Source organism: Larimichthys crocea, chromosome I (assembly GCF_000972845.2).
Source record: "Larimichthys crocea isolate SSNF chromosome I, L_crocea_2.0, whole genome shotgun sequence".
In the NCBI taxonomy this organism is placed as follows: domain Eukaryota; kingdom Metazoa; phylum Chordata; class Actinopteri; family Sciaenidae; genus Larimichthys; species Larimichthys crocea.
In genome coordinates, this window is record NC_040011.1 from 32,874,533 (window position 1) to 32,886,116 (window position 11,584).

The following is an 11,584-nucleotide window of genomic DNA, read 5'->3' on the forward strand; positions in this document are numbered from 1 at the left end:
GGCTCATAAGGATCCGCACTACAGTAGAATTGCGTAATCCGGGGGGGGGGCTGTGTGGTCTTATTACTGTGGTGCCCAGACTGCACGCTATACTTACAGCAATACAGGAATAGAGAAATCAATTGCATACAGCAGGGCAGGACTGTGGAGGGATGCCTACTAATCTTTCTCTGCATCGTTCAGAGTTACTGAGAAGACTGTCTGGACAAATATGTACCAGAGAAGATGAGAACAGTATGGTGCTATAGCGTTCATCTGGGATGGTTTTAATAACAATTACCTCAGCAGTCTGCATTCCTCTCATACGTGAATAATAATACACAATTGATAATAATAAAAATACACAAACATTAATACATTTTAATAATACACGAACCTGTGCCGATGTGTTCAAATCATCTAAAGGCATCATTGAATGAATTAAAAAACGTAACAAAAAGAAGTAAAAAAGTAAATGAGGTGGTGGATATTTATTTTAAAAATATTATAAACTGGGGTAAAATCAGAAGTCACTCTTCACATTACATCTTAAAAATTACACCATAAAAGAGATGATGAGGCCAAACAAAAACATCAGAAAACAGAAAATAGCTGCCTGCACAAAACCTCAATAGAATAAGATTTACTGACTGTACATGTTTAATTTTCAAGATATGTATGTGCTGAAGTTATTGCCTTGCCTATGATTGATGATATGATTATTCACTGATAGAAACATATAGTGGAAGTTGTGGAAACAATAAAAATCAGAAAGTTATCATTAGCGCATCTTTACGCGCACACACGCACACGTTATGCGCGAGTTTAGACCCAAGGACAATACAGTAGAGGTGAAGATGATGTGTCTGTGTGTGTGAGAGAGAGATGCAGTGGACAGGATAGGGCAACTCAGAGGGTGAGGGAGAGAGAGGGCTGGATGAAATTGAGAGGAGAAAAGAAACGGTCGCTCTGATCTTCACCTGGATATATAAATTTCAGTTTTCATAGGAGGATCTTCATATTTATAGGCTTAGGAACATGTTTAAGTGTGCAATGCTTGAATTTCAGAAATTAATCCATTTAATGCATCCATTATTCTGTTCCTTTACAGTGAGGACCTCTGCTGATGCTCCTCCACTGTCTATTTATCAACAGTAATCCTGCTTATATTAACGACAATATACAGTATATATATACATACATACATACATACATACATACATACACACACACACATACATACATACATACATACATGTAGTATACACACACACACACACATTTATATATGTGTGTGTGTGTGTGTGTGTGTGTGTACTATATGTATGTATATATGTTCACGTGTAATGTACACGTTAGTGCTCTTTATTCAGAAACCCTCATGTCACATCTACATTTCAGGATCTGGTTATTATAGACACAGATTAAATGTTAAATATAAATATTTCAATATTTATCATCACAGTAACAGTGTTACACACATTATTAGCTGTAAACACTCAGCATTAGAAAAATACATACGTTGGTTTGGTGCTTACATAAGGAGTAAACATTTATAATCATAACTATAAAAGTTACATACGTTGTTTTTGGTGCCTGTTTGTTTCCCAGATATATTAGTGTGTGTGTGATTGGGTGTATAAGAGGCATTAACTTAAAGAACTTTGTAGAAAGGCGCTTTATGAAGTTCAGTCAATTTCCTTTTATTAGTTTACAGGCAGATCTGCCCTATCCAATATGGCGGACCCGTTGACGTATCGCGACCAACGACCAACCCGCTCAATGCAGCGTCTATGTATATATGTCTATGCTCACCACCATGTTCAAAAGTTTATTTTGTGGTCACAGGCATAACATCTTATTTCAGTTAATGCATCGAGTTCATAAAGGAATACTGCCCGTGCATATCTTATCAATACATCTATCACTTTCCCCTTTATTTTCTCATTTCTTATTTCCAAGGTCTGCAAACAAAACGTGCAGTCTAGAACTACTGCACTGCATATAATGAACACATCATACAAAATAGTAATAAAAAAATAGAAATAATAAAAATATAACATTTCTTTTTTGGGTACACCCACATATGAAAACAATCTGAACAGAAAAACTTGGTATTAAAGCTCTAAAACACATTAAATATCCAGGAATGCGTGTTGGGAATGTGAACCAGCTTGGGCAGCTCATGGCCTTGTGTCTGCTTTCTTCCCATTCTCTCAATCTGCTGAGACACTGAAAGATAAGAAGAGAAACACAGGGAACGTGAATACTCCTGAGTGTGAAAGTGAGCAGCACTGTGAGTCTGGACTGGATATGCTGCTTCACGATGACTAAGCTACAGGAAGTGTGAGACATTACTACTTGCTGTAATCTTTTGTTTTTTTTTTCATAGCACAGTACTCACTCTATTGTTTGCAAGGGGTATTTCTGGTTCTTTGTAAGTGCCATCAGCCCTCTGATTGCAGAGTCTTCCAGATTGTTGCCCATCAGATGCAGCTCTGTCAGACGGGGGTTTGTCTTCAGGGCTGAGGTCAGGAACCTAATGCACACTGAGGTCAGGCCACAGTTCCTCAGTCTGGGGAGAAAACAGAGTGTTTACGCCAGCTGCGATCAGATCAGGAGTACAGCTTGTTTTGAATATTCTAAATGCTGCCACATGAATTCCAAACATTCCGTAGAGGTCACATGAATGTCTCAAACTTTAATTATAAACATGGTAAATAAACAGGTGGAGCGCATACACGTTTTGACTGACTGAATCATCTTTAAATCTTTTTTTTTATTAGTAGGAATTCTTTGAGAAGTAATCAAATCAGAAAAAATACATACGATAACTTCTCCAGACTACACCGAGGGCTTCTCAGTCCCATGCAGAGTTTCTTCACCCCCTTGTCTTGAAGGTCATTGTCAGACAGGTCCAGTTCGCCGATGATGCTCTCCTCTGATGAAAATCCCGATGCGAGCTCTGCACAGCAGTCATCTGTCAAGCTGCAGTCACTTAGGCTGAAATCCAACAACACAGACATCGTGTTATAGCATACTATTCTTATGATGTTTGTGTCATGCGAAGAAATGTTTTGAAAATGATTTACTTGAGAGTTCTCAGATGGCTGAACGGATTCTTCAGTCCGTCTGAAATATCTCGGACTCCCTTGTCACCGATGGAGTTCATGCTGAGGTCGAGCTCTCTCAGCTCCACCGCCTGCCAGTCAGTTTTCTTCGTCCACCCACTGTAGAGCTGTGAGACTGAACACAGGACACTGGCCAAATAAATGCAACCTGCGCCGGTGATTCCACATCTTGAAATGCTGGAGGGAACAGTTCAGAAATATAAGACAATTTTTAGCTCAGTACAGCAGAAAGCATTTTCTATTTCAGCCAGTATGTCATCAAAGCAGAAGTGTAACATCCTCACTTCAGTTTCTCCAGACGACACCAGGCGTACATTCCTTCGCAGAGGCGTTCAAAGCCTTGATCTTCCAAACTGTTGTTGCTCAAATTGAGTTCAAGCAGAGTGCTGGTTTCAATCTTCAGAGCTTCCCCGATACTTACGCAGCTTGACGCTGTGAGGCCGCAGTGGTACATCCTGCCAACGAGATACAAAGAGATCCAAAATGTAGCTGGAATCTTTGAATCTACTCACTTCTGTTGACGGGCGGAATTTATATGAAATCATACTCACTCCAGCTTTTTCATCTTCGATATATCTAGTTTTCCGAAGAGCTCGTTGGCCCCCTCGTCTCCGACCATGTTGATGCTCAGGTCCAACACCTTCAGGTACGCTGGGTTCTTCTCTAGAGCCGAGGCCAGATACGAGCTGCCCTTTTGCTCAATGCTGCACTGTGATAGTCTGCAATGAAAAACAATGAGACAGGAACAGAACAGAAACACTCTAATCACTTGATATCAAGACAAAGTGTGGACAGGTAAGCTTATTTTCACTTACTTCAGTGTTTTTAAGCAGCACTTAGAAGAGCTCAAACCATCTGCAAGATGTTGCAGTCCATCGTTTCCTATGTCGTTCCTGCTGAGGTCCAACTCACAAAGTCTCCAGAAATATCCCAGCACTGTGCCCAGGTACATGCAGGCCTGAGCTGTCACTCCGCAGCCTTGCAACCTGAGCGTTTTCAGTCTGCAGTGTTCATGGCCCAGCCCCTCTGTGAGTTGACTGACTCCATCGTCGCTGATGCTGTTGTACCCCAGGTCCAGTTCTCTCAGGTACGCCCCTTCTGTGCTTAGGATGGCTGCTAAGGCCGGACAGCACTTATCCGTCAGGTTAGAGAATCGCAGCCTGGAAGAAAATGGAAGTTAAGCACTGTAACCAAGTTGTTGTATCATTCTGTGTCAGAGAGCTCCATTGTCGTCCAAAGACTATTAAAAGCACATAAGTGGACCACACCATTACAACCCCACCTACACCATCCTTCTGCTGTGAATACTCACTGTAGTGCACCAAACTTGCATATTAAAAGCACCACCTATCCTGTTTGCTGTGTTTCAGTAATAACAGTAAAACGATTTTCACTTCTCATTGTTCCTGGCTATTCAGTGCAGCCCTTATTCCTTTATAGGGCACTTACTGAAATACTTGGAAATGTATGTTATTGGTGGATATACAGTGGGTACGGAAAGTATTCAGACCCCTTTAAATTTTTCACTCTTTGTCTCATTGCAGCCATTTGCTAAAATCAAAAAAGTTCATTTTATTTCTCATTAATGTACACCCAGCACCCCATCTTGACAGAAAAAAACAGAAATGTAGAATTTTTTGCAAATTTATTAAAAAAGAAAAACTGAAATATCACATGGTCATAAGTATTCAGACCCTTTGCTGTGACACTATTTAACTCACATGCTGTCAATTTCTTCTGATCCTCCTTGAGATGGTTCTACTCCTTCATTGGAGTCCAGCTGTGTTTAATTAAACTGATAAGACTTGATTAGGAAAGGCACACACCTGTCTATATAAGACCTTACAGCTCACAGTGCATGTCAGAGCAAATGAGAGTCATGAGGTCGAAGGAACTGCCCAAGGAGCTCAGAGACAGAATTGTGTCAAGACAGATCTGGCCAAGGTTACAAAAGAATTTCTGCAGCACTCAAGGTTCCTAAGAGCACAGTGTTTGGGACGACCAGAACTCTTCCTAGACCTGGCCGTCCAGCCAAACTGAGCAATCGTGGGAGAAGAGCCTTGGTGAGAGAGGTAAAGAAGAACCCAAAGATCACTGTGGCTGAGCTCCAGAGATGCAGTAGGGAGATGGGAGAAAGTTCCACAAAGTCAACTATCACTGCAGCCCTCCACCAGTCGGGGCTTTATGGCAGAGTGGCCCGACGGAAGCCTCTCCTCAGTGCAAGACATATGAAAGCCTGCATAGAGTTTGCCAAAAAACACATGAAGGACTCCCAGACTATGAGAAATAAGATTCTCTGGTCTGATGAGACGAAGATTGAACTTTTTGGCATTAATTCTAAGCTGTATGTGTGGAGAAAACCAGGCACTGCTCATCACCTGCCCAATACAATCCCAACAGTGAAACATGGTGGTGGCAGCATCATGCTATGGGGGTGTTTTTCAGCTGCAGGGACAGGACAACTGGTTGCAATTGAAGGAAAGATGAATGCGGCCAAGTACAGAGATATCCTGGAAGAAAACCTCTTCCAGAGTGCTCAGGACCTCAGACTGGGCCGACAGTTCACCTTCCAACAAGACAATGACTCTAAGCACACAGCTAAAATAACAAAGGAGTGGCTTCGGAACAACTCTGTGACCATTCTTGACTGGTCCAGCCAGAGCCCTGACCTAGATCGAATTGAGCATCTCTGGAGAGACCTGAAAATGGCTGTCCACCAACGTTCACCATCCAACCTGACGGAACTGGAGAGGATCTGCAAGGAAGAATGGCAGAGGATCCCCAAATGCAGGTGTGAAAAAGTTGTTGCATCATTCCCAAGAAGACTCATGGCTGTACTAGCTCAAAAGGGTGCTTCTACTCAATACTAAGCAAAGGGTCTGAATACTTATGACCATGTGATATTTCAGTTTTTCTTTTTTAATAAACTTGCAAAAATTTCTACATTTCAGTTTTTTTTCTGGCAAGATGGGGTGCTGAGTGCACATTAATGAGAAATAAAATGAACTTTTTTGATTTTAGCAAATGGCTGCAATGAAATAAAGAGTGAAAAAAAGGGGTCTGAATACTTTCCTTACCCACTGTAAGAAGACATTTCTTCTTTTTTTGACTTTTTTTAAAAAAGATTTCAGTTTTAGGCTGCAAAAAAAAGTCAGTTACCACTTGCCCACCTAGGGTAAAGGAAGAATATGTGGAACATTTACTTCCAAATTAACAATCAGACAAATGCCTTACGGACACTTATTTCAAAATATCACACACGCCGTACAGTGGAAAAAAAATGTTAGGGTTAGAGTGATCCATTAGAGGCCATAGAAATGCTACCTGTGATGTAGCCTGACATTCGCTGATTGGCTGTAGAAAGTCATGTGATTCTGTGGGGCACAGACTGACACAGTTTCCTTCCAGCACACATCAAATCAATGAGGAGGTGAAAATTGTTGGAATCATAGTCCATAGTTTGGACTGTGCAGGAGGACAATCATAGACTGTTGATCCAATATGGGTCAACAAATTAAAGGGCAAGTGTACCCAAATCACAAATAATATATTTTCTCATTTACTAATTTTGGTACCAAGGTTTTTAAGATAGTCATCTATAATATGTTTGCTGCCATCCAAATATGACAGAAGCAAATGGAGTTTTGTTTGTGGTGCTCAGAGCATTGAAAATAATGCCCTGGTTCTGGGATAATCAGAATCATATTTATTGCCAAGTAGGTTTTCACTTACAAGGAATTTGTCTTGGTGTAACTGGTGCAAAATAAACATTAAATATAAAATATGGGGTGTCGTTTAGCTCAGTCGGTTTAGCATCCACCCCATGTACAAAGGCTTAGTCCTTGCTGTGGCAGCCCAGGGTTCGAATTTGACCTGTGGCTCTTCATTCCCCATCTCTCTCTCCCCACATCCCTATCACTCTTCAAGATGTCTCAAATAAAGCTAATTAAAAAAAAATATATATAACCCCGCCTGTGAGAACACGGCTAAAGTCGCCGCATCTAATTATGAAATAATGACCGTCAAAGTCGGCATATAGAAAAAAATGTCAGTATCATGCCATATGAGTTTATTGCAGTAAATGATAGATTATGTTCTGAGGTTTCAGGATTTAACGTTTAAAATTCAATTTCTAACATGATAAATAGCGTAATTTGTGATTTTATTTACCTTACGCCTCTTGTTTTCACTAGAATATTCCGGAAGTTTGATTCATTTGCGTTACTTTTTTATCGTCTTTGGGATTACTTTATGTGCATAAACAACTGGTGATTTTGGTGTAATTTGGTTTAAGGACTTCTTTTCTATCATTAGAACGCATACAGACCTTGAAATCAATGCGCACCTGCTACGATAACGTTAGTTTAAGAGGAGGCAGAAAAGTTTGCGACTTTAGCCGGGTGCCACTTTCTGTGTGGATTGATTTGTGTTATTGCGTACACATCGGAAACAATGCTTTGATTTCGACAGACGAACTTTTTGTCATGCTAACCAGTCTATGTCTTTTCCATTTTATGCTTGTTATTTTTCCTCAAAGTCTTGGTTTGGTTACAAACTCGCAATTTTTTTGCAAGTTTTTCCATCTGACATGACGGCGCCTCCGAAGGAACAGAAGGTAGCCGAGTGTTTAAACAGACTGCATGCCATCAATTTAGGAGAGATTGCCTCAAACTGCGACATAACCGCTTTCATAATAGATTATTTTGTAAAAGATGAAGATGAGGATGACCATGACTCGGTCTTGGATGAATCCGATGAAGAATATGAAGGTAAGTTTAATATTAACCACTGTACTAGCAGTAGGCTAAACTGAATTTAACTAGTTGTTAGCCTGTCGTGACTGCGTAGTAATTGTACCAATTAGTGCTGTCAATCGATTAAAATATTTAATCGCGATTAATTGCATGAATGTCATAATTAACTCACAATTAATCGCATATTAATCGCACATATTTTTCTATTCGAAGTGTCAAAGTAAAATGGATAGGCTTGCTTTGTGCAATTTTTTTTTATTGCAAACCACAGCATAGTGTTACAGCCATTCATGTCTGTATTAATACTGTCAATAAACATACTTAGTCATAAAAGCAGCTCCTAAAACAAGGTGAATCAAAATAAAAGTGCATATCATTGAACATATCATTGTAAACTAGGACTCAGCCTATAGTGCAGTTACAGTAAACCAGTACAGTACACTTTCCTTTTCTTAAGTTTCTTTTGAACATACTAGCAGTCAGGTTGTACTGCTCTTCTTTATTCATCAGAGGCTTATCAACCCAGCCTATGAAAGGATGAACATGAACCTGTTGAACAGTTGAGCCAACCTAATAGCCTACTTATTTCCTTTGAGCCAGTTACTCAAACAGACAAGCCTGTTGACATTTTCAGATAACAGGGAAGCTCGTTTTTTCTGAACAACATGTCCAGACAGGGAAAACAATCTTTCAGACGGTACTGATGTAGCGGGTGTTGCTAAGTACTTGCGTGCAAGGCAGGCCATCTCACTGTGTGGACCACCATTTCTGGGGAGAGTCCTCTATGTCAATAACAGGCTCTGCCTTGTAGCGCTCAAGACATCGCTCGACATTGTCCTCCTCTTCATCAGACGAAGACTCGTGTGCAAGCATGAGAGCTGGTTTCTTCTTAGCCGGCTCAGGCGTGATTTGTTTTGTTTCCGGTTTACAGACAGATCCTGTAGTTTTTCTAACGTGGCCACAGCAGTTTATGAAAAAAATTTTTTTTTACAAAGAGCGTTAATAACGCGATATTTTTGACAGCACTAGTACCAATGTATTGTAGTGAATAAGGTGAAGATGAAAATAGGTGGATTTTATGAACAGATTTGTAAACAGGATTGCTTGGTTATATGTTTTTTCTGCTATCACCCATATTAAACGTATGTGGTAAAACTCTTCAAGTTAGTTTACTTTGGCTTGCTTTGAGTCATACTGACTGCTGTGCTTCCACCGTCTCTGTATGTTGTCTCATCTGTTCCTATCTTCAGTCAGTCTGCTCTGCATGACTTAAGCTAAATGCATATTAAGTCTGACTGACAACTTAATATTACTTGTCATCATTGTTTAACGGCATATAAATATGACTTGGACATGTATTCTTGCTTTTTCAGATAGTGAGCTGAACAGTGGTGCGGATACAGACACTCCTGTTTTGGTGATTGAGCCCCAAGCTTCTAGTTTGGCTGATCTGAAGAGGCAAATCCAACATGAAGACTTCGCCTCTAATGCTGGAAGTCCAGACGTCAAACTACAAAAGGGATTCTCCTGCACCTGCAAGTATTTCAATGGGAAACAGTGTAGTTCATCTTTCAAGGAGGAGGAATTGGTGTCACTTCAAATGAGACATTTAGAATTGAACAACACTGCACTGGATCTTATAGTTTTAGCTCAAATCAGAAGCCATTTACACAGTGGGCAAGAAACAGTCAATTCAAAAAAGGCATCACAGGCAACCCGTAAACGTTATCGTTTGGATTACTTTTATGAAGGACAGAAAATCTGCTGTGACACTTTCATGTACATGCATGGCGTATTCAAGGATCGCTTGGCTGCACTGCTCAAGCACTACTTACAAAATGGCGTAACCCCGAGGACCCATGGAAGGGAAAGTTGGCGAAGCATGCATTGGAAGTAAATGACATTGAAAGAGTTGTGACATTTATCCATAATTATGCAGAAGAAAATGCTGTTCTGCTTCCTGGCAGAATTCCAGGATACAAAAGGGATGACCTAAAGCTGCCATCCACAAACTGTATAGTGACTCCTGTGAAGTAGGGGTCGACCGATACGGGTTTTTTGATGGCTGATGCGATACCGATTTTTTTCCCCATGGCCCATGGCCGATACCCGATTTCCGATACCCGATTTCCGATACCGATATGGGTTAAAAAAAGTTTAAAAAATGACAAATATTCCAGGTCTCAAGTTAAAAATAAATAGCCATTTATTTAACATAATCAAATTGAGGTAGAACTTCAAGTAATAAACAATGAACAATGAACAACCAAGTAATACAAAAATAAAGTGTCTTGGTGCTTTTAGAAAAGCTGAATAACATAAAATAATAAATATTTCAAGTGACTGAACTGACGTTAAGAACAAGTAACAAAGCAGCAAAACAAAAAAATGTAAAATAATAATAATAATAAATAAACAAAATTGTCATGCCATTATTGCTCCCGCGGTGTCGACATGCACTGACACGGCGCTACCCCATGTGTTCAAAAAATATTCCCGTACGTAAGCTAAAGTAGTCTATGGCTTAGCAAGCCTCTTCTCGAAACCCCAAAACGTTTCATTAGGTCCTGGACTGTTGGGTTCGTTGTGCAGTTATCTGATTACAGCAACTGTTCCGCTCCGCGCTGATCTCTTTTTCTCGCTCCTTCAGTCTCTCCCTAACGTGCACACGTGCACACACACACACACACGCCCACTGGGCTGCTTCAGTTTCACCACCGGTGTTCGCTGCAACACTCCAGCAACAGCGACCGAGATTCTTGAAACATTTGGTTGCTATCACTTTGTGGGAGAAGTGTAGCCTACCCTTATACTGCACACAATATGAGTGGCGAGTTACGTTTAGGAGGGATTTAGAAGTTTATTCAGTGATAATCACTCGCATGCCATTATTGCTCCCGCGGTGTCTGAGAGGACACTGACAGGGCGCTACCCCATGTGTTAAAAAAAATATTTCCGTACGTAGGCCTAAGCTAAACTATGGCTTAGCAAGCCTTCTCGAACCCCCTTAAAGTTTCATTATAGGTCCTGGACTGTTTTGCAGATATCTCCCAAATCTGACATCTGCCTACAGCAATGACTGTGTCGCTCCTCACTGATCACTTTTTCTCGCTCCATCTGTCTCTCCCTCACGTGCGTTCACACTCACTCACACACACACACACACTGGGCTGCTTCACCGGTGTTCGCCGGTTTAACTCCTTCAAACGCCGAATTGACAGTGACTGATAACAACACCGACTTCATTTGCGGCGTGCATAGCGGGTCTTCACAGAGCTGCCCTTGAACGCCTGTCTGTAAATGACGCTGGATGCGTATCGGCCGTATCGGCCATGTGTATCGGCCGATGCCGATACACCTAGACAACGCTAATATCGGCCCGATATATCGGCCGGCCGATATATCGGTCGACCCTTAAACGGGATAGACGGCCGCTACATTAACGTAGTCATCCCAGGAAGAGAAGAGTTCCTGAGCCTGTGTGAGGTGGAGGTGTACGGCTCTCGCCTGGATTAAGTCTGAAAATGTTCAAACTGCACGACAAGAACGTTTTGTAACAAGATGTTGTTTCTACGATAACATGGAGTGAATAAAAACCTTTTTTTTTTACATTTAGATGGGACAGTATGCCATTTGTCTTAATGTTTATGACATTCTTTGGTGACATGGCCATTGTTCTACTTGGTTCGTTAGTGTTCGTTGTTGTTGTGGCGACTGTCC

General features: G+C 40.9%; 1 protein-coding gene across 1 annotated transcript in view; it reads right to left on the reverse strand.

The window, feature by feature from the left end:
• Positions 1 to 1,695: 1,695 nt before the first annotated feature.
• LOC104939828 (NACHT, LRR and PYD domains-containing protein 14) overlaps positions 1,696 to 11,584 on the reverse strand; it is a 38,944-nt gene continuing 29,055 nt past the window's right edge. Inside the window, exons 3-9 of the mRNA XM_019279257.2 lie at positions 3,926 to 4,270; positions 3,662 to 3,829; positions 3,395 to 3,565; positions 3,072 to 3,287; positions 2,809 to 2,982; positions 2,384 to 2,554; positions 1,696 to 2,211 (exon numbers count right to left, since the gene is read on the reverse strand). Of these exons, the coding sequence (XP_019134802.1) occupies positions 2,196 to 2,211; positions 2,384 to 2,554; positions 2,809 to 2,982; positions 3,072 to 3,287; positions 3,395 to 3,565; positions 3,662 to 3,829; positions 3,926 to 4,270 (1,261 nt within the window). The 3' untranslated portion in view covers positions 1,696 to 2,195. The remainder of the gene's footprint in view (positions 2,212 to 2,383; positions 2,555 to 2,808; positions 2,983 to 3,071; positions 3,288 to 3,394; positions 3,566 to 3,661; positions 3,830 to 3,925; positions 4,271 to 11,584) is intronic.